Below are 24225 nucleotides of genomic sequence, written 5' to 3'. Positions count from 1 at the left end.
CGATCTGGGTACCACACATTAGGAAGGATATATTGGACTTGAAGGGAGTACAACCTGGTTTACAAGAATGACACCTGTACTTCAGGGATTAAGTTATGAGGAGAGATTACACAAATTAGACCTGGTTTCTCTAGAACATAGAATGTTAAAAGGTGATTTGATTGAAGACTTCAAGATAATAACAGGAAAAGCTAACGTAGATAAAGATAAACTATTTCCACTGATTGGAGAATCTAGAATGAGCAGGCACAGTCTGAAAATTGGGGCCAGAACAAGAGAGAAATTAGGAAGTACTTCGGTACACAAAGGGTGGTAGGGATTTGGAACTCTCTTTCACAAATGGCAATTGATGCTAGATAAGTTGTTAATTTTGAATCTAAGATAGACACATTTTTATTAAGCAAAAGTGTTAGGTGTCTGGGCCAAAGGCTATGAAGTTGGGCCACAGATCTGTTGTGATCTCATTGAATGGCAAAACAGGCTGAAGGGGCTAAATGGCCTACTCCTGGTCCCATATTCATATATCTTGTACAGCTCCACCATAACCTCCCTCCTCTTATATTCAGTGCTTTGACAAATAAAGACAAGCGTCTCTTATGCCTTTTTAATCGCCTATCTACCTGTCCCAAGGTCCGTCTCATTTTCTATACTTCCTACCATTTGTTGTGACTCTGTGCCTTGTTAGTCGTGGAAGCATAGACGATTACAGTATGGAAACAGGCCCTTCAATCCAACTTGTCCATGTTGCTCAGTTTTCACAGTTATACTAGTCCCATTTTCCTATGTTTTGTACATATCGTTCCATACCTATCCCATCCATCTACCTGTCCAAATATTTATTAAATGGTGGAATTGAGCTCAGCTCCATCACTACTTCTGGCAGCCCATTCCAGACACTCGCCATCTTCTGTGTGAAAAAGATTACCCATTTCAACCCTTTTCTATCTCTCCTCTCTCACCTGAAACCTATGCCATCTATTTTTAGACTCCCCTACTTTGGGGAAAAGCCGTTGGCTATCTACCTTATTAATTCCATCTGATGATTTTATAGACCTCTATAAGGTCATCCTTCAGTCTCCTACATTCCAGGGAATAATGTCCCTGCCTACCCAACTTTTCCTTATGACTCAAACCTTCCAGTTCAGGTAGTATCCTAGTATTTTTTTCTGCAGTCTTTGTAGTTTAATAATATTCTTCCTGTAGTTGGGCTACCACAACTGCATGCAGTACTCCAAATGTGGCCTTACCAATGTCATGTATAGCTGCAACTAGGTGTCCCAAATCCTGTACTCAATGCTCAGACCGAAGAAAGTAAGCATGCTGAAAGCCTTCTTCATCACCCTGTCTTCCTGTGACTCCACTTTCAAGGTGCTGTGAGCTTGTACCCATACATCTCCTCATTCTATTAACGCTCACCAGGCACTACCAATGACTGTGTAAGTTCTGCCCTGGTTTGACCGACCCAAAATGTATCACCTCACACTTTTCAGAATTAAATTTCATTTTACTTGTTTGCCTTGTTGCTGCCAGTTAGGCTTCTAAAAATGGGAGAAGTTTAAAACAACTTTATTTTTCTTTCCTCACTCGATGAAAAGATAATTTATTTTCTCTTTCCTTTATACTCCCTGTTCTGCTGTCTGATTGGAGCAAGCCAAAGTCTGGTTTCTAATGTCTCTTTAAGCTCGAATGCTGTCAGAGATATTATCATTTGTTTGATCACCACACCCTCCAATTTTCAACCCGTATTTCTGGCAAGTATCAAATCTTGGTTACTCATAAATGTCACTAGGAGCTGGTATGGAGTAGTATCATTTGGACCAAATTTCATGCTGTATTCTCAGAATGATTTGGAAAATGTCTTCAGCCATTGTTTAACGTTTACAAATGTGTATCTCATCCTGCAGACCGTTCAGCTGATATAAAATTTGGAATTTTACACATAAAGGACAAGAAACACATAATAGAGCCAGCTGTTGACCATTCAACAACACACGTACATTGGAATGTGAGCTCCTTATCGCCGGTTGGACCAATCTGTAATACTAGTTCTGAAAACATTCAACATCATGGTGTTGTGCTGATTTACAAAATTATTAACAGCTACCCGTCGTTATTATTTCATGTGTACATGGCAACAAACAATCACTCTGTTATTAAGGTAGGAACTGTTATGTTTATCTTTGTTGAGAGTATAAGTAGAGTTTTTTTGGTATAATTTTGCCATTGGTTAAATTATTATTTATTTCTGAATAGTTGTTTCAGTGAATTGTCTGTGTAGTTGAAATTGCTAATTTAAGTAAAAACTAATTTCCTTATCATTATGCTTGTTCACTTTTAGGATATTGGAAAGGCTGAAAAGTACTCAAAACATAAATCTATAAAAATTGATAAACCTCCTCAGTGCAATAAAAAGCTAATTACTGGCAAAACATATCGACTCCTGAGTGACCCACAAGCTGAAATAACACCAGGGGTATGTGTATTAAATAATTACTACTGTATTTCTGCTGCTTACATGCAAAGTTTTCTATATATGTTATTCATAAATCATTCTGAAGAAGGGTCACTGGATTCAAAATGTTAACCCTGATTTCTCTCCATAGATGTTGCCTGACCTGCTGAGTTTTTCCAGCAATTTCTAATTTTGTTTCTGATTTTCATCATCCTTAGTTCTTTGTTTTTGTTACAGTATACATATATAAATAAAAACTTCAAAATAAATTGAAAAGTGATGACATTTTCAGAATTAGGATCTAAAATAATGTGAGTATTGTTATCACTTTCCATTGTTCTAAAATCCTTCAAGATCAGGATAAGTTCCAGTTGAATCTTCGAGTCTGCTGAAAATGCTGGGACCTGAAGTGCGAATCTAAAAATCTGATTTTGGGCTCTGGTCATATATTTGCCGTGATTACAATATACTAATTTGTTCATTGAAAGTTGTGCAGTTTTTGGAAAAGTGCCATCAGTTTCGTCAGAAGAGACAGAGAGGAGTGGAAGAAAAGTGTCTTTCCTGACTTCAGAAATCCTAAAGCTAGGAAATTCATTACTTTTGAACTTCTGTAAAGTAGCTATTTTGAAAAAGCAGTGAGATAATTGATCAAATAAGCTATTTTAGTATTGCTGGTTGAAGGGTAATAGTGGCCAGGATGATAAGAGAACTGAAGCAAACAAAAACAGAGATAACAAACAAAAACAGAGATAACAAAGTGCGGAGCTGGATGAACACAGCAGCAAAAACAGAAAAAGCTTGAGAAGCTCAGCAGGTCTGGCAGCATCAGTGGAGAGAAAACAGAGTCAGTGTTTCGAGTTCACTGACAGCAATTGGTTCTGAAGAAGGATCACCTGGACTTGAAACATTAACTGTTTTCTCTCCACAAAAAGCTGCTAGACCTGCTGCGTTTGTTCAATGATTTCTGTTTTTGTTCGTATTAGATCTCCAGCGTCCACAGTTCTTTGTTATATTGTAATAAGAGAACAGTCTTGCTCTTCTGTGAATAGCGCCTTGGGATCTTTGGAGGGGACAAAGAGGACATTTGTACCCTTTAAGAGTGCAGCACTTCATGAGTATTGAGCTGGAATGCTAACTCAGAGTATACACTCAGGTCCGAGAGCCAAAACCATTTGACTCAGAAATGAGGGTGCTACCATTGAGGCAGAGCTGCTTGGAGATAATCCATCAGCGTGACGTACATCAGACATTTCAGTTTTTGGTAACTTTTGCAGGTTATAAACATCACTTTTCTTTATTATTAGGTATTATTTGGAAAATAAACTAACATTTGAGAATAAAGTCAGGTGTTTTAGAATTTGTTGAAAGTGTTGAATGTTTTTGTTCAATTTTGTATTAAGTGTCTTTGAACATTTGTCTTCCTCGGTGGATAGTTTTTGCACTAATTTAATAAATGTAAGTATTGCTGAAAAAGACACATTTTGTCAAAGTTTTTCATCTTACACTCATCAAGACATTTTGCAAGAATATAAATTTGAGGGAAAATACATTTATATTTATTCTTGTGAAATGACCTGATCAATGCAAGTTGGAAAATGCTTTGACAAAATACTCATGTCCAGTGCTCTAAATGATTATCAGTTTAATTTATCAATTCCAACCTTCCTTCATTGGGTTTCTACATGCTAGAAATGTCATTTATTTTTCCTTAAGCACTGTGGGAATGGTTTTCTTTTCCACAGCTTGAGCTGGAAAATATAAAAAGCTAAAGAGGAAATATATTTGTGTTCCTTCAACCTGCTTCATTACTGCTGGCAACAAGAGAGGTGATAGAAATTCTTTAGAATGGGCTCGCAGCAGCGAGGTAAATTTAACTTTCTACATGCGGACATTTTGAATGAATTTACTTTTGCTCCCTCCAATACTTTGTATTTATAAAACAAAAACTTGGGCTACTAAACACTGGAATGACAGTTGCTGATCTTGGAAGACAATTGTTTAACATATTTGTATAACATTATTTTCTCTGTGTTCCTAGCTAAAATGGGGCTGAATTTAGACTTGGATGGAATGGTAAAACAGCTGGCTGCTAAATACCCCACCTGAATTATTCAGTAGAATTGAATATCATATGCACTGTTAAAGTGAGTGAAGTCAGCATAGGCTTAGCAGACCATAGGACTGCCCTTTCACTAGGAAGAAACAATCGGTGGTAGTTTAACCTGGGGACCACCATACCTCAGGCAAAGGGAGATGTTCAGTCCTTCATGGTAAGCTCAGCTGATGTAGGAATTGAACCCACACTGTTTGACATTGCTGTACCTTTGAAATCAGCTGTCCAGCCAACTGAGCTAACCAGCAGAGGGCGAAACTGATGCTACGTGTTGTGCACCCTATGTCCATCATTACCTCAATTATTGTTTTACTTTATTTTGAATGCATTAGTACTTAGGCTAAAACAGAAAAAATGTCTCAGAACGTTCATCTGCTAACATTACTGGTAATAATTTTGCACCTGAACAACAAAACTAGCCCATGTGCACCTAAGATTGCAAACTTGCGGCTCTCTCCCTTGGGCCACCAAAGCAGCTATTGAGTTTGATTTTGCATTTACAACTCTTTTAGGTCACCCATTCACGTGAACATTCCTGGGTATTTGTCGAGATTGTTTTCACATTATATACTTCTGTTCCTGAAAGGTTAGGATATTTGTTTTTATTCTTTGATCTGTAATCTCCCTTGCCTCACATCAGTAATGTTGTGTAGTTTTATACCTCTTTACACAGATGGTGTACTTGGGTTGTATTAACAAGGGTAGGACTTATACAGTTAATGTAGGGGGTTGGATAGTGTTGTAGAACAGAGGTACCTAGGGATGCAGGTACACAATTCTTTGATGTTTGTGTCACATGTAGACAGGATAGTTAAAAAGACGTTTTGGCATGCTTGCCCTTCATTGCTCAGACCTTTGAGTATAGGAGTTGGGAAGTCATGTTGAGATTGTACAGGAAATTGGTGAGGCCTGTTCTGGAATACTGCATGCAGTTCTGGTGAGCAAGCTGGAGAGGATTCAGAACAGATTTACCAGGATGTTGCAGGGTATGGAAGGTTTGACTTATAATGAAGGGCTGGGACTTCTTTCACTGGAGTGTCGGAGGTTGAGAGATGACCTTATGGAAGTATATAAAATAATTATATATAGATAGAGTTAATGGTAGTTGTCCTTTCCCAGGCACAAATGCCCCGGAGGTCACCTGGCAAAACTTCCAGGCACCAACAGTCTCCACAGCCAAGCAAGCTCCCTCCAGCCCAGCTGCAGAACAATGGAGTACACGAATTCATAGTGGGAGGGAGGGAAGGAGTAAACTTATTGAGAGCACTTGGGTCACATGGGTGACAATGATTGTTAAGTTTTGTACAAATGTATGCAGGCTACTAGACTAGGTGGGATTGAGGTTTACAAGGAAGAGGTATTAGAAATCCTTCAGAGGGTGAAGATAGATAAGTCCCCGGGCCGGATGGGATTTATCCTCGGATCCCCTGGGAAGCCAGGGACGAGATTGCCGAGCCTTTGGCATTGATCTTTAACTCATCATTGTCTACAGGAATAGTGCCAGATGACTGGAGGATAGCAAATGTGGGTCCCCTGTTCAAGAAGGGGAGTAGAGACAACCCTGGTAATTATAGACCAGTGAGCCTTACCTCAGTTGTTGGTAAAGTGTTGGAAAAGGTTATAAGGGATAGGATTTATAATCATCTAGAAAAGAAGAAATTGATTAGGGATAGTCAGCACGGTTTTGTGAAGGGAAGGCCGTGCCTCACAAACCTTATTGAGTTCTTTGAGAAGGTGACCAAACAGGTAGATGAGAGTAAACCGGTTGATGTGGTGTATATGGATTTCAGCAAGGCGTTTGATAAGGTTCCCCACAGTAGGCTATTGTACAAAATGCGGAGGAATGGAATTGTGGGAGATATAGCAGTTTGGATCGGAAATTGGCTTGCTGAAAGAAGACAGAGGGTGGTAGTTGATTGGAAATGTTCATCCTGGAGACCAGTTACTAGTGGTGTACCGCAAGGGTCGGTGTTGGGTCCACTGCTGTTTGTCATTTTTATAAATGACCTGGATGAGGGCGTAGAAGGATGGGTTAGTAAATTTGCAGACGACATTAAGGTCAGTGGAGTTGTGGATAGTGACGAAGGATGCTGTAGGTTGCAGAGAGACATAGGTAAGCTGCAGAGCTGGGCTGAGAGGTGGCAAATGGAGTTTAATGCAGACAAGTGTGAGGTGTTGCACTTTGCTAGGAGTAACCAGAAGGCAAAGTACAGGGCTAATGGTAAGATTCTTAGTAGTGTAGATGAGCAGAGAGATCTCGGTGTCCATGTACACAGATCCTTGAAAGTTGCCACCCAGGTTGACAGGGCTGTTAAGAAGGCATACAGTGTTTTAGCTTTTATTAATAGAGGGATCGAGTTCTGGAACCAAGAGGTTATGGTGAAGCTGTACAAAACTCTGGTGCAGCCGCACTTGGAGTATTGTGTACAGTTCTGGTCACCGCATTATAAGAAGGATGTGGAAGCTTTGGAAAGGGTGCAGAGGAGATTTACTAGGATGTTGCCTGGTACGGAGGGAAGGTCTTACGAGGAAAGGCTGAAGGACTTGAGGCTGTTTTCATTAGAGAGAAGAAGGTTGAGAGGTGACTTAATTGAAACATATAAAATAATCAGAGGGTTAGATAGGGTGGATAGGGAGAGCCTTTTTCCTCGGATGGTGACGGTGAGCATGCTTTAAATTGAGGGGTGGACGATATAGGACAGATGTCAGAGGTAGTTTCTTTACTCAGAGAGTAGTAAGGGAATGCAACGCTTTGCCTACAACGGTAGTAGATTTGCCAACTTTAGGTACATTTAAGTCATCATTGGATAAGCATATGGACGTACATGGAATAGTGTAGGTTAGATGGGCTTAAGATCGGTATGACAGGTCGGCACAACATCGAGGGCCGAAGGGCCTGTACTGTGCTGTAATGTTCTATGTTCTATGTTCTGTGTAACTGCACAGTTGGTTTTTAGTCTTTCTGTGTCGGTCCAAAAGGCATTGTTACACGATATGGCATCACTTCATGGCCGCAGACCATGGTCTATGGATGGAGGTCTGTACTGAGAGCCTGCTGCATCATGTAGAAGCAAGAAGGATGAGGCATCGGGTCATGCTGATACCTTTGGCCATTCTTGTGCAATATGCCTATTCTTAGGCAGCCTCGGTGCCATCAGTGAGCTGTCAATGCATCATTATCTTGGAGTGAATGTAGCAGGGACGTACAATTCACAGATGGGTCAATGCATTACAATGACCAGGCATAGGGAGCCTGCAGCTCTTCGTCCTGTACACTACTCGGATCTACGTGCCACACTCTTCCTCTCTAAAAGTCCTATAATTGGTGAATGCATCTCCCTCCCTCACAGATCAAGTTACTTACCCCACCCTCTCCAAGTGTTGTCACGGCCATTTTCTTGCCCACTGCATACTTCCAAATTGCAGTACGATGAAAGACGACAGTGAATACTCTGTGGCTAGTGACTCCCAGCCCCCATTTAAACATGTCAATCAGCACCTGAACACCCAGATCTCCTTCTAAGTAGCCCATTTGATAAACCTACCCAGGTCTGCACCGAAGCCTTCCACATAATCCAGTGTCTGTCTATCTTCCCCACCCAGCCCCTGGTATGAATGAGAGAATAGCTCCACATGAGGCCACCCACTCACATGCCCTGTCCACTGTCTGGAAGCTAGAGTGTCCCTGACTGTGGATGAATCCCACTGCCACATTACCTTGTTCATGACCATGCTATACTGCATGCGCGCCCCCCCCCACCCCTTGCAGACACTGTTGTCCCCATTCACAATTGTAACCCTTCTTGTCCACAGCCTGCACCCCCCCACCCACGATCTGAAGACTAACGTGCCAAGTCTCATTCCCATTATCACAGCTGGCCTTGCTGCCCCTCTCCTCTCAACTCCACTTCCCATTAGATTTCTGCACATGGAGCTGATGAACTGATTATGGTCTATGCCCTTGAGTGACCAAGCCAGATAGCTCTTGACAAGAAGCTCGCAGACCCTGACCGGTGGTTTTATATCTCCCTGACCATGCTGGTCCTATCCCTGGACTTGCTACTGTAGACCTGCAGCACTGACTGTCACCAACTCCCCAGACCTCTGAGGCATGGACCCCCGTCACTGAGTTCACCCGAGCGGATTACTGTCTGTGGCAGGTTTGTTAGATGGGTATAGGACGCTACCCTTCACTTACTGTGCTGGGACCCCTAACTGACAGAGCCTCCTTGACTGAAGACTGCTGATGTGTGGCTGGTTATCTATGTAAATAGAACAGCAAGGCAAGGCAGGGATGCTGTGAGCATGTGGGTTGATGCTTAGGAAGCAAGAACAAAGAGGGCAAATATGCAGCTCGAAGATACAGCCTCATCCAAATTCATAAGCTGGGCATCTGTCTGTGCATGGAAAGTGTCCTTTTTTCAGTCTTCCAATGCTAGTTGACAGTGCACCCTGCAGTACAAGTCTGTGCTTCCCAGGATTTCCCTGCCAGAGTATCAGAGAGGTGCCGCAACGGCACTGAGGTGTTGGCAGATGTCAAAATCCAGTATCCATGGACGAGGAGTGCAGGTGGCAGCTGCCCATGTTTCATGCCCTGGGCTGCAGTTTGATTGAATACAATGTAGAGGTTCAGAGCAAACAGTGAATTGATAATCGGGCTGGTTTCCACATCGCGTTTTTCTACCAACAAGGTTGTTTGTGGAGTTTCCAAGATAATAAAATGTGAGGCTGGATGAACACAGCAGGCCCAGCAGCATCTCAGGAGCACAAAAGCTGACGTTTCGGGCCTAGACCCTTCATCAGAGAGGGGGATGGGGTGAGGGTTCTGGAATAAACAGGGAGAGAGGGGGAGGCGGACTGAAGATGGAGAGAAAAGAAGATAGGTGGAGAGAGTGTAGGTGGGGAGGTAGGGAGGGGATAGGTCAGTCCAGGGAAGACGGACAGGTCAAGGAGGTGGGATGAGGTTAGTAGGTAGGAGATGGAGGTGCGGCTTGGGGTGGGAGGAAGGGATGGGTGAGAGGAAGAACAGGTTAGGGAGGCAGAGACAGGTTGGACTGGTTTTGGGATGCAGTGGGTGGAGGGGAAGAGCTGGGCTGGTTGTGTGGTGCAGTGGGGGGAGGGGACGAACTGGGCTGGTTTTGGGATGTGGTGGGGGAAGGGGAGATTTTGAAGCTGGTGAAGTCCACATTGATACCATTGGGCTGCAGGGTTCCCAAGCGGAATATGAGTTGCTGTTCCTGCAACCTTCGGGTGGCATCATTGTGGCACTGCAGGAGGCCCATGATGGACATGTCATCTAAAGAATGGGAGGGGGAGTGGAAATGGTTTGTGACTGGGAGGTGCAGTTGTTTACTGCGAACCGAGCGGAGGTGTTCTGCAAAGCGGTCCCCAAGCCTCCGTTTGGTTTCCGTGGGATCCCCTGACCTATCCCCTCCCTACCTCCGCACCTATACTCTCCTCTCCACCTATCATCTTTTCTCTCCATCTTCGGTCCGCCTCCCCCCTCTCCCTATTTATTCCAGAACCCTCACCCCATCCCCCTCTCTGATGTGGTAGAGGAAGCCACACCGGGTACAGTGGATGCAGTATACTACATTGGCAGATGTGCAGGTGAACCTCTGCTTAATGTGGAACAAGGGAGTCATGGAGAGAGTGCTTTCCGGAGAGACCACTCTCTCCGTGACTCCCTTGTTCGCTCCACACTGCCCTCCAACCCCACCACACCCGGCACCTTCCCCTGCAACCGCAGGAAATGCTACACTTGCCCCCACACCTCCTCCCTCACCCCTATCCCAGGCCCCAAGATGACTCTCCACATTAAGCAGAGGTTCACCTGCACATCTGCCAATGTAGTATACTGCATCCACTGTACCCGGTGTGGCTTCCTCTACATTGGGGAAACCAAGCGGAGGCTTGGGGACCGCTTTGCAGAACACCTCCGCTCGGTTCGCAATAAACTACTGCACCTCCCAGTCGCAAACCCTTTCCACTCCCCCTCCCATTCTTTAGATGACATGTCCATCATGGGCCTCCTGCAGTGCCACAATGATGCCACCCGAAGGTTGCAGGAACAGCAACTCATATTCCGCTTGGGAACCCTGCAGCCCAATGGTATCAATGTGGACTTCACCAGCTTCAAAATCTCCCCTTCCCCCACCACATCCCAAAACCAGCCCAGTTCGTCCCCTCCCCCCACTGCACCACACAACCAGCCAAGCTCTTCCCCTCCACCCACTGCATCCCAAAACCAGTCCAACCTGTCTCTGCCTCCCTAACCTGTTTTTCCTCTCACCCATCCCTTCCTCCAACCCTAAGCCGCACCTCCATCTCCTACCTACCAACCTCATCCCACCTCCTTGACCTGTCTGTCTTCCCTGGACTGACCTATCCCCTCCCTACCTCCGCACCTATACTCTCCTCTCCACCTATCATCTTTTCTCTCCATCTTCGGTCCGCCTCCCCCCTCTCCCTATTTATTCCAGAACCCTCACCCCATCCCCCTCTCTGATGAAGGGTCTAGGCCCGAAACGTCAGCTTTTGTGCTCCTGAGATGCTGCTGGGCCTGCTGTGTTCATCCAGCCTCACATTTCATGATCTTGGATTCTCCAGCATCTGCAGTTCCCATTATCATTGTTTGTGAAATTTGTTAAGATAGAAAGTTCAATATTAATGAGTTGAGTTGGACTGTCATTAAAGTGTTTAACAGGCAATAATTCCAACTTGCTGCTGCCTAATGAGAAAAACTTACCTTGCCACTTGTGAAAAGCATAAAAGGTGGACCGGGTTGCTCTCATCATTGAGGTTGTTCTCACTGGACTTCATGTCTGATTCTGCCACCTGTTTCACCATTGTCCACATCGATAAGACCCTCTATAAGGCTCTGCCCCATGTTTCTGTAATGGCCATTATATCAGCAGTTAATTTGTACTATCAATTTATCTATCTGGTTGTTAATGCTGAATGCATCCAGAATAACGGACTTTAATTGTCTCTTTTCATTATTTTTCCCTGGTATGACTTTATTTGCTCGTGCTGATGTTTGTGCAGCATGTTCTGCCATATCACACTCTGGTTATCATGATTCTGATCTGCTGTCTTGCAGTATTGTCTTGTCCTATATTATTAACTTTCCAAATCTTACCTTGTGTCACTCCATTCTAGTGAACCTTTTGCTTGTCTGACTGATCTTCTTCAGAATAAATTCCCCAACTACATTGCAGGAGCATCTACTTTCTGTTCAGTAGCTAATTTCAAAAACATATCGAGCAACGTTAGGTTCTTAGCTGCAGCGCAACCAGTCAGTTTGTACCTACGCCTTTAAGCTACCTCAAGCTTTTAAATGCTGCTGCAGTGAGCCGGCTTTCACCATCCCTCAGCCAAACTATCAGTGAGAAGCCTTTCTGAGCCCTGGAACCAGTCAGAAGTTTAATAAGGGCCTATCTGTTGGAAGTATAATCCCCATGCTTCCCATCTAGATGAAATGTCCGGGACTCGGAAGGGAATTACAAACAAGTTCCAACATTTCTAAAACAAGAGCAAAATACTGCAAGTGCTAGAAATCTGAAAAAGACACAGAAAGTGGTGGAGAAACTCAGCAGGTCCGGCAGTATCTGTGGAGAGAGAAAAAAATGGTGTTAATGTTTTGAAACCAATATAACTCTTTGGAACTGTTCAGAAAGTCTCATATCTGAAGCAGTGATATTGGACTGGATCCAACATTTCAAACCTTGGGGCAAGATTCTCTTTATATCTCAGTAATAACATCATAAACCTGGTTATAACAAAAGTGTTTACAATTATGTGAGGAAACATTTGCTTCACTTAAATGAGGACTTTGCAATGGAAATCTTTAGTATTCATGTAGAAAAGCATGAATTCTTTATGATTAAACAAATGGTGATTTTCAATATTTTAAAAAACTTCAACAGGAAATTGAATTTGAAGATATAGCTGCTCTTAAATGTAAAGGCTATTTTGAAGTATTTTTGGAACAACCAGGAGATTTTCAACTAACCTTAATGGATATAGATTCAGGTGAAACAATGTGGTCCTCAAAACTGCGGGAGTGTAAGTACTTTCAGAGTATTTAGGCATTGTTAAATACCATTCAACTCAACTTCTTTACAAGAGGTGTTGAATTTGCAACTATTTTATGGACTTTGATTCTCTGTAGCTAATTCATTTTTACAATTTCGTATGATATCTGATATTCCAGTTGACCAATTATTGTGAATTGTCACAGTTTTGTGCTGGGGAAAACCCACCTGCTCACTCTTTCTAACAAACCAGAACAAGGTATGATACAGGGTTCCTTGTGTCTACCCCGCAAATTCTGATCTCTGTGATCACCTGGAGAGTTTTATTTGCAGTGGACATCAATTGAACAGTCAGTTTCTTGTTTAGTGAAGTGAAGTGCCAATCTACTACCTTACAAGCCAACTCAGCCAGTGAACTTGTCAAAATTGCTGTGAGATTCACTAGAAAAGATAGAAAAGCAGAATACCATGGAGGCTGCAAATTTACAATGAAATGTGGGAATACACTCAAAAAGTTAGGCAGCATCTGTGGAGTGAGAGAGAGAGAGAGAGAGAGAAATGGGAATAAGGTTTCAGGATTGTGACCTTTCCTCAGAACTGGTAAAGGATAGAAATTAAAAAAAAGACTGTAAAGAGTGATACGACATGGACAAAGGAAGGCCTGAAATAGCCTCGAAGACAGGACAGATTGAAGGACAGAAAAGCTTGCATCCCAGGGCCAAAAGGAAGAGATTTAAGGTAAGAAAAGTAACAAAGAATTTAAAGAGATAGCAGGAACTGCAGATGCTGGAGAATCTGAGATAACAATGTGTAGAGCTGGATGAACACAACAGGCCAAGCAGCATCAGAGGAGCAGGAAGGCTGACGTTTTGGGCCTAGACCTTTCTTCAGAAGTGGCTAGGCCCAAAACGTCAGCCTTCCTGCTCCTCTGATGCTGCTTGGCCTGTTGTGTTCATCCAGCTCTACACCTTGTTATCAAAGAATTTAAAGATGTGCCGAGAACAAGTGTGCTTCTGACTGAGAGTTAAAAGCTGTAAGAAGCAGAGTTAAGGAAACAAAAGGAAGAGTAGATTATGATCGAAATTATTGAACTCGATGTTGAGTCCACAGCTGAAGAGTGCTTAATTGAAAGGAGGTGCAATCTGAAGCTTACATTGAGCCTCACTGCAACAGTGCGGTAGCCCAAGAACAGAGGAATCAACATATGAGCAATGTGGAGATTTATAATAACTAGCCATTTAAGATTCTCAGGATGACGCCTGTGAACAGAATACAAGCCTTCCACAGTACAGCCACCTAATCTGCATTTGATCTTTCCAATTATGAGGTCTGAATGCAGTATACCAGATTTGAAGAAATAAATGTAAAAAGTTGTTTCATCAGGAAGGTGTGTTTGAAACAGTGAGGAAAGAAGAGGTAAAAGGGGAAGTGTTGCATATTCTGCACTTGAACTGACAGGCGCTCTGGAAAGGGGATGGACTGTTCAGCGTGGCTGGAGAGTGGACTGTAGTATCAATGAGGAAATAATCCCCTAACTTGCTGAGTTTTTTCCAGCATTTTATTTTTTATTTAAAAAATTGATGTCTGTACTGTGATTATATTACCACACATAATATATTCCTCCTAATTTGTAACCTCTTACATTTTTGTTGTCACTGTTGTCTTCATCTCTCTTCTCAAAGCTAGTATGGACATTCCCCTCCAACCTCCTCTTTATTCTCTGTAAATATTTTTCTTTTAAATGGGAGTAATGTTACTGAAACACTCTTATTTGATATACCATACAAATTAAAAGCAGGAGTAGGCGGTTCAGCACTCTCAACTTCTCTGGCATTCAGTAAGATCAAGGCTGATTTGATGGTAGCTTCAATTCCACAGTTCCCTCTATCCCAAAAAGCTATTGACTCCCTTGTTAATCAAGATCTATCTACCTTTACCTTAAAAGTATTCAATAACCCCACCTCCACCACTTCATGGGGAAGAGAGTTCTGAAAATTCTCAACAAACTCAGAGAAGATAAGAATCCAGCAGCCCGGAGACTTTTCCTAAAATTCTCATTAAAAAGGCAAAAAAAAATGCATTCAGCCCATTCACAAGGAGAGATTTTAATGATAATACTCTGTGTAGCAGTTCCTCAGAGTATAATTTCTGGAATCTATTTATTGGGGTTCAGACTCAATCTTTACAGATAGTGCCTCATTGAATTTGATTAAAATAATTCTGAATTATTCATGTGCTTCGAAATAAACCTTTGCATCTTTCATCTTTTATACGTTTTAAGCGTTTATTAATTACGCCACCCTACTTGAGACGTCATCTCTCACCTGTAATCTGAATAATGTGTTAATAGAATGAAATAATATTACAGGTGACTGGGCACACCATGACCAGAATGAACAAGGAAAACCAAGAGACACTAACAGTAAGTTTTAAGCTAACTCATTTTCTTAAGGAAGATATAAAAATGCTTAAAGAGGCATAGGTCTTTTAAGCCTTCTTAAAAAAACTTATTCATATGTGCAATGAAGTTCTGCTGCACTAAAAAAGAGAAATCTTTTGACCTGTCAAGTGGTGCATTTGGAGGCAGGAGGGGCATTTACTTAGGCAAAAAACGTGGTACACCCCAGTGTTTTAATCCCCTTTATCAGAATTCAGTTGGGGGTGAAAAAGACCATTGTCAGCCTTCAGCCCACCACCAGTTTAAGGCTTGTAAATGGCCAAAAAATGTCCACTTGAGAGCTGTTTCCTGCTGCTGCTGGGGTTAACCCCCAAAGCACACAGCCTTGTCACCACGACAGGTAAATCATACATCCAGCTTGTTATTTTCATTGGCTTGCTGGTGGGGCTGATGAGAGTGCTTGGAAGTCACCTCGCCCAGAGGTTCTCAGTGCCAGATTGAAGGACTACACTTCAGGACAGGGGGCTGTCCACAGAGAGATAGCCCAGGCTGCACCCAACTGCACTCCCTCCTCCCGTCACTCCTCTCCCATAACTTCCATTCCCCAAAAACAACACGTCACACCCTCTGCAACCAACCACGCAACTTAGCCATGATCTGGGTCACACTATGATGTTGGGACTCTAGTACCTGTCATTTTGGCAACAGCCACTGATTGGCCAGTAGCTGTCAGTAGGCAAGACTTCCGTCCCCAAGGTCTTGATTTGGGGCAAGGTCAGCTCGTGGCCTCTGCACTGCTAAGTGGGCCTTCCTGAGAAAAGGCAACACCGGTTAGTTGCTGGTTCTCCATCCAAGGCAAAACACCATGCATCTTCTGCAAAAATCCATCTAAAAGGTCCACAGATAAGTAATAGAATGAAAGAAACTGATGTAAAGAAGTCAGTAGATTGAGAAGATGTGAATCTCAATCTTGCTTCTAAATGAACATTTTATTTCAAAGGGAAGAATTAACATGATAAAGTGTGCCCCTCAACCAGCAACATTGATTAGAATGCTAGAAAAGGACTCAATATCAGTCCATTCTTGATGGCTATCCATGAACCTCTACTCTACTGGTATGTGAGTGTGCGCATATCTTAGTGAGAACAGCTGGGGCATATATTGGATATTTTACCAACATACTTTGTATGTTCTGTTGCAAGAGGCATGGCAACTTGGGTTAATAATTATGGGCTTGTACATTTGTACCTCTGGAAGAGGCATTGCATTTAAAAGAAGGTAACAGCCAAGGAGAAAGATGTTAAAGCTCATTAAAAAAATGCTACTTTGGTTAAAACGCTAATAGAAAATGCATAGTTAACTAATCTATATTAGTTACCTTTAGTAGAAAAATTAGCCAGTCGGGTGGTCCTGTAGAATTTATTTTACTAATAGCAGACAGCTTTTTGCCTTTCATGCAGAGCAACTAGTGATATATGCAAAGCAGAAGCTAAACAAGTAATTTAGAAAAGGAACAATTTGTAAAACAGCGGAAGAATTGCTTCTGTTAATCAAAATGTCAATCACATTGATTTAATATGCAACTAAATTGCAAACAAACTTATCATTTTAATGAATACTATGTACTTCCAAAATGCCATTGAAGAAGTAGTATAAATATATGTGAGCTCTGCTTATGCTTCAGTACTGAAGTATTTATTTTAATACTTTACTGTTGTTAGAATTGGATGTGCTTAAGTTTAATCACCTGGCCATGGATAAGAAATTAGTTGAGATTGGAAATTTGGGTGGAATCTACCAGCAGTGGAGAGGTTATTGAAAGCAGGACTGGAAGTCAACAGCACTTCTGCAAGTTGGCAAATGGCAGGTCACACATGATTATGCAGTAGCCAGATGATTAGATATTCCTTCATGAGAAGCACACTGAATCATGTAGTGGGTGCAGATGTTCAATATGCACACCATTATGTTAAGGGGGTCAAATGTCTGGGGTGGGTGGTGGGGAGTGCATACCTAAAGACCACCCAGACAGCATTCATTCTCTGTGAGCTAGAAGCAGTATTCTTACTGCCTGAAAAAAGATTTTGGAAATTGCAACCACGGCTAATACCTCACCGTCTGCTGCCAAGATGCTTAGAGCTGCTGCCACCTAACGTAAAAGTAGGAAACATACTGAGCACAAAGTGTGGCCCCATGTTTTATGCCGCCTTCCCTTCTGTCTTCAGCACTTTTGACCATTGGAGTGCCCTCTACATATTGGCCACAACCTGTTTCCGGCCAACTGCCAAGCCTCAAAATCCCCAGCATCATTCATTGTAAAGTGTGCTTCTTGTTGATGCAGGCATGTCCATAGACACTTACACAGTGATCCTGGAACAGGAAATCATCACCGGGCACCCTTTTTTACTCATCCTTGCAGCTTCCCTGCACAGAGTGGAGTTTTGCCCTCCTTCCCACTCATAGGGGGAACAGCACAGTGGTCAGCTCTGCTGCATACCGTGCCAGGGACCTGGGTTCGATTCCAGCCCTGTCTGCATGGGCTTCCTCCTGCAATCCAAGGATGTGTAGGATAGGTGGATTGGCCGTGTGAAATGCAGGGTTACAGGGATAGGGTAGTGATGGGTGGGATGCTCTTTGCACTCAATAGGCCGAATGGTCTGCCTTCACACTGTAGGGATTCTAAATTATTCTCAATCTGCCATTCAACATCTTCAACTCTCTCTGTAACCTCTGTGAACTTCCCTCTGTTGCTTGCACAACTCAGGCCTTCAACAGTGACCTATTGTGTATAACACTTGATCTCCTCACAATCATGCTTGACTTCCCATCTGTAAACATTGACCTTCCAATCTAGTTCAACTTCTTTCTGACCACATGAGATATTGTAGGGCTCTCTTACTCATAGACTTAGACAGCTGTGATGTATTTCCCTCTGACTGCTGCCACCAGATCCAAATCATCAGCAAAGTTCCCAAATAAGAAGAAGTAGCTCCAGCTCAGTCCAAATCCACCAGAAAGCCACCACAACCACTGCAAGCCACAGGTAAGCGCTGTTGAATCTGGAGGCACATGGTTCTCATCTGCTATTTGCTTAAACAAAAAGGTCCCCTTAATTCTGGTAAAGGTTAGTTTGTAATGAGTGTGTATGACGAGCAGCAGTATTAACAAGGGATTTGGAAGCTCAGTCCACTGCCTCCCAATTCTGTGGTTCCATCTCACTATCAGAAGCTGACTTTTAGCCTCCTGGACAATTAAATGCTCCTGCCCAGCTCATTTCCTGCTCCCTGGAGCATTTCCAGATTCTGCCTATAAGAAATTTGTTAAGGAAATTGTGTTAGGATGGAGCAAACACCTTGCAAGGGCCATATAGCATCGGTCCAACCAGTCCATGCCGTGTATAATTGATTGTCCTAAGTATCTTTTGTGGGATTTGACAATTTCTAAATTAGTGAGTTGCATTTGATTACTGAATTCAACCAAAGAGTTTCATACAAAATTAGGAGGGGATTAAAGAATGACTTGGATAAAATATACAAATGGATGCACCGTAATAGACATGAACATAAAGTTCCGCATGCAGGATGAAAATAGCTTATTTCCTTATGCAAAGTGTTAAAGTGGTTAATGATGAGTTAAAAAAAAATTATTGTTTTCATAGCCAGCAGATTCAATTATTGGAACAGCATTGATCTATTGAATAAATGCTGAATTATATCGTCAAAACGGTAGGGTGTCTGTCAAAAGACAGTAGTTCACAAACTGTGGTCAGACTGAGGAATTTTACAGAGGCGAATGAGATAGTACATACTGTAAAACAAGTAGGTTTGGAGACAGATTTAACTGAGCTATGGGAGAAGGCCAGTGTGCAAATTACTAAATGACACACGAAGAATGATTGATGCATTGCATTGATTTCTGGGTAATATACTGGAGACAATTACCCTGGATGTATTTGACAGAAGTTAAATACTTTGAGAGCAGACTTCAGGCTCTAATAGATACCCTAAGGTGAGCCTCATTTATATGTATTGGTGTCAAATTTCGTTAGCTAACTCTCCTGTGAAGTGCTTATAAATGGATATTTTATTATATTAAAGTTGCTACAAAAAACACATTGTTTTTCGGCTTTTGTGAGAAATAAGCTTATTAATAACATTATTAAATAATGTTTGCCCTTCAGAAAACAGGAGAAGGAAATCTGGCATTGAAAATATCATGGAAGAGAACAGTTCAAAAAGACTGCGAGGGAACGATACAAGTATGATATTTCTAATTGTTTAATGGCATTAAATAGTTAAATACAATATATGCGAGAACCTGGATTATGGGTTTATAATCATGATGATTTGGGTAATTTCTGTGACATTCCAAACTCTAAGAACTTTGTCTTCAACTCATAAAAAGCCCGGATTACTTTAAACCTGAAATGTACTTCCATACACTTATTACACCTGCTACCAGTGATCTTGCTAAGGTAGCTTAGAGTAGAACTGCAGAAACAGAAATCTTGTTATCCAAAGGGATCTGAATTCTGTGCCCTCCAAGAATAGATAGGTCAGGTGAATTAATTAGCTAGGAACTGAAGTTTTGCTTTCCTGGCCATGGGTAAAATAATTAGAGATTAACTCAGTGGCATGCTTGCACAGTTAGGCTGAACACCATCCACTGCCATGAATACTTCTTGTATTAAAACATTTTGTGATTGCATCCTAATTTCTTGTTAGTGGAGTCTGAGATGCTCTGGGCACCTATTTCATTGACATTTAAACATTAACATGCACCAGTTGGTTTGTGCAGCTGTGTTTAAGGTTAGCAGATTCCCTTGTGTACTGTATGGCACAAGGGAGGGGAGGAGGCGAATGCTGCCACATAGCACTTTAGGACAGACATGGTGCATCCCTGGTGAGAGGGGTGATGTAGGTGTGGAAGGGCTTGAAGGATTGGAGAGGGATTGAAGGGAGGACAATGGATGGGTTTGGAAGCATGGAAAAGTGAAGTGGGAAGGACTAGGGTGTTAGGAACAATCAATTAAGGTAAGAAAATGGAGGGTTTACCGTGCAGTGTCACTGTTGTGGTCCATCTCAGAGTTTTGGCTGACAGAGCCCTTCCTGGACTTTGAAATCACCTACAGTGCATTAGTTATGCCACTGAAAGGGATCTTGGATAATGGCCATTTCAAACTTAGAAGCGAGGGAATGCCCCACAGAATGGAGAATACAACACTGGACATTTACATGAAGCATTCAATTATGAGTGAAAGCAAAAAGACAAGATCATTTCTTCTAAAATAAAGAAAGTATCCCTAACTCCCCTGTAACCATTAGCATGTGACAACCATGAGGTATGCCAGTACTCTGCTCAGCAGCTCTCAGCAAGGCATAAAAATATGCACATGAATAAAGTGAAGCCATTATAATATATTGTAAAGTTACATGTGAAAATTAAATTTGAAAATACGGATGTCAGCTTTGTGTCTTCAGTAAGTCTTATTTTAATGGCAATGGAGTTGGGCAGGAAAGCTGTGGGCGTGATACAGAGCCTTCCAGTTTGACCAGGAGGCTACATTGTCAGCTGATAGTAGGCTTCATCATTGAAGAGCCATGCCTTGCCATGTCATCACACTAGTTGCCCATGCACGCCACTTGCACTTTAAATCTTTGTTGCAATCTGGTGAAAACTAACAAAAAGCAAGAAAATGGAAGCAGCATACAGTTCCTGTTCTTTCACTGGGAACAGCACGCAGCCATTAAAATCCTGTGTCTTCTATTTCACCTCCAACTTCCTGTGATGCATTCAATTCATCTCCAAAACATGAGTCCAGCAATTTCTTCAAACTTATGGTAATGTTGAAGCTGATCACCCATTTTTATGAGGCTCACAAGACAGAGTGACAGAAATCATACTTGTATCCCTCTAGAGTCTTTTCCATTCCTTGTTTCCTAAACATAACATAAGCATCCTTCTTCCTGTTAGCCAGTCATTCGACCTCTCTTGAGAACTAAGGCTCCCTCACTCAACCGCATCTTCCCTGCCTGCTAGGGACAAACATATTGAGCACACACACTATGCAGTCCTTGAACAATCTCCACATTTCAACAGTGCTCTTCCCTGACAGCATCTGTTCCCAATTTATCTTACCCACTTCTTGCCTAACAGAATTGTAATTACCCTTCCCCCCTTTTATAATTTGGTAATTCACAACTCATGGTCACAATTCATTTGCTTCTGGTCACAAATTTCTTAGATTTTCACTTTTTTTCAGTAGCCTGTGCTACTATCATGCAATTAATGCAACATACACTAGAGGGCAACATGCCATTGATCTCTGCTAATAGAACACTTGGCATTGACGGTTGTTTGCTTTCATCATGGAGCTTAATCTTTGGTTCGGATTCTAAGTAATTAACAGAGAATGATATATTATGATAAGAAATATTAAGCTTACACTTGGAAAGAAGGAAGAAAGCCTCATTTAAATGGTGACTTTCATGTTCACAGTTTTTCTAAAGCAACATAAAACATAGAACATAGACCAGTACAGCACAACACAGGCCCGTCGGCCCACGATATTGTGACGAGCTTTTACCCTAATCCTAAGGTCTATCTAAATTCCACCCCTACCTTATACTATCATCCATATGTCTATCTAATAGTCGCTTAAATGCCCCTAACGTGGCCAACTCCACTACCCTCTCTGGCAATGCATTCCACGCCCCTACCACTATCTGAGTAAAGAACCTACCTCTGACGTCTCCCCTATATCTACCTCCACTCACTTTAAAACTATGCCCCCTCGTAATAGCTACCTCCACCCGAGGAAAACGTCACTGGCTATCTACTCTATCTATACCTCTGATCATTTTGTACACCTCTATCAAGTCACCTCTCATCCTTCGTCGTTCTAAAGAGAAAGCCCTAGCTCTCTCAACCTTTCCTTGTAAGACCTTGCCTCCATTCCAGACAACATCCTGGTAAATCTCCTTTGCACCTTTTCCAACGCTTCCACATCTTTCCTGTAATGAGGCAACCAGAACTGGACTCAATACTCCAGATGTGGCCGAACCAGGCTTTTGTATAGCTGCAGCATAACTTCATGGCTCTTGAACTCAATCCCTCTATTAATGAAAGCTAACACACCACATGCCTTCTTAACAACTCTATCCACCTGGGTGGTAGCTTTCAGGGAACTGTGAACATGAACCCCAAGACCCCTCTGCTCTTCCACACTGCCAAAAATCTTTCCGTTGACCCTATATTCTGCTTTCAAGTTTGCCCTTCCGAAATGAATGACCTCACAATTTTCAGGGTTAAACTCCATCTGCCACTTCTCAGCCCAGCTCTGCATCCTATCAATGTCCCTTTGTAACCTAGAACAGCCCTCCGCACTGTCCACAACTCGACTCATCTTTGTAACATTCACAAACTTGTTAATCTACCCTTCCATTCCTTCATCCATATCATTTACAAAAATCACAAATAGAAGAGGACCCAGAACAGATCCTTGTGCTACACTACTCGTAAATGAGCACCATGTTGAATATTTTCCATCCACCTTTGCCTTCTAAGGGTCAGCTAATTCTGAATCCAATCTGCCACATTTACCCCTATCCCATGCCTCCTTACTTTCTGCTTGAGCCTACCATGGGGAACCTTATCAAACAGCTTACTTAAATCCATGTATACCACATCCACTGCTTCACATTAATCCAAGTGTGAGGCATAATCTACCCCTCACAAATCCATGCTAACTATCACAAATCAAACTGTACCTTTCAAGATGATCATAAATCCTATCTCTCAGAGCCCTTTCCAATAATTTGCCCAACACTGATGTAAGACTAACTGGCCTATAATTTCCAGAGTTATCACTATTCCCTTTTTTGAACAAGGGAATGACATTTGCCTCTCTCCAATCTTCCAGCACTATTCCTGTGGACAGTGAGGATGAAAAGGTCATTGCCAAAGGCCATCTGGTCTCTTCCCTCACTTCCCATAGTATCCGTGGATAAATCCCATTGGACCCATGGGACTTATCTATCTTCAAAGTTCCTCAAAATTCCTAGCACAACTTCCTTACAAACATCCACCTTCTCTAGCCTACCAGCCTGTTTCACACTGTCCTCTACAACTAGGTCCCTCTCAGTTGTGAATACCGGAGAAAAGTATTCACTAAGGACCTCTCCTATCTCATTAGGCTCCATGTACAAATTCCCTTTACAATCCTTGATTGGCCCTACCCTTTCTCTGGTCATTCTCTTATTCCGAGTTTTCCTTGATCCTATCTGCCAAGATTTTCTCATGTCCCCTTATAGCTCACTTAAGCCCTTTCTTCAGCTCCTGCCTGGATAACTTGTATCCCTCTAGAGCCTTTTCCATTCCTTGTTTCCTAAATGTAACATAAGCATCCTACTTCCTGTTAGCCAGTCATTCGACCTGTCTTGAGAACCAAGGCTCCTTTACTTGACTGCATCTTCCCTGCCTGCTAGAGACAAACATATTGAGCACACACAGTATGCATTCCATAAACAATCTCCACATTTCAGCAGTGTTCTTCCCTGACAGCATCTGTTCCCAATTTATGCTACCCACTTCTTGCCTAACAGAATTGTAATTAACCTTACCCCAATTATAAACCTCACCCTGCTGTTTGTACCTATCCATTTCCATGACTATTGTAAAAGTAACAGAGTTATGATCACTACTGCCAAGATGCTCACCTACCAACAGGTCTAATACTTGGCCAGGTTCATTGCCAATCACCAAATCCAAAGTGGCCTCTCCTCGTGTTGGTCTATCTACATACTGTGTCAGGAATCCTTACTGAACACACTGGACAAAATACACTCCATCTAAACTATTATAACTAAAATGTTTCTAATCAATATTTGGAAAGTTGAAGTCACCCACGATAACAACCCTGTGACTTCCGAACCTTTCCAGTATCTGCCTCCCAATCTGCTCCTCCACTTCTCTGCAACTATTCGGGGATCTGTGAAAAAAAAACCCAACAAAGTGACTGCTTTTTTCTTGTTCCAGACCTCAACCCAAACTGACTCTGTAGACATATCATTCTCAAACTGCCTTTCAGTAACTGCTATACTAGCCCTGACGAGCAATACCACTCCCAGATTCTTTTTCCACCTTCCCTATTTCTCTTAAAGCATCTAAATCCTGGAACTTCCAACAACCATTCCTCTCTCTGAGTTACCCAAGTTTCTATAATGAC

General features: G+C 42.3%; 1 protein-coding gene across 4 annotated transcripts in view; it reads left to right on the top strand.

Moving 5' to 3' along the window:
* The window catches only part of si:dkeyp-97b10.3 (uncharacterized), an 81049-nt gene that overhangs the window by 45567 nt on the left and 11257 nt on the right, over positions 1-24225 (top strand). For all 4 annotated transcript variants that reach the window (XM_048542828.2, XM_048542826.2, XM_048542827.2 and 1 more), the window contains 5 exons: positions 1905-2158; positions 2339-2473; positions 12494-12632; positions 14970-15023; positions 19180-19257. In XM_048542828.2, coding sequence (XP_048398785.1) covers positions 1905-2158; positions 2339-2473; positions 12494-12632; positions 14970-15023; positions 19180-19257 — 660 coding nt within the window. The remainder of the gene's footprint in view (positions 1-1904; positions 2159-2338; positions 2474-12493; positions 12633-14969; positions 15024-19179; positions 19258-24225) is intronic.

Source organism: Stegostoma tigrinum, chromosome 14 (assembly GCF_030684315.1).
Source record: "Stegostoma tigrinum isolate sSteTig4 chromosome 14, sSteTig4.hap1, whole genome shotgun sequence".
NCBI lineage: Eukaryota > Metazoa > Chordata > Chondrichthyes > Orectolobiformes > Stegostomatidae > Stegostoma > Stegostoma tigrinum.
Note: the sequence above shows the minus strand (reverse complement) of the source record. Positions and strands in the feature narration are given on the sequence as shown.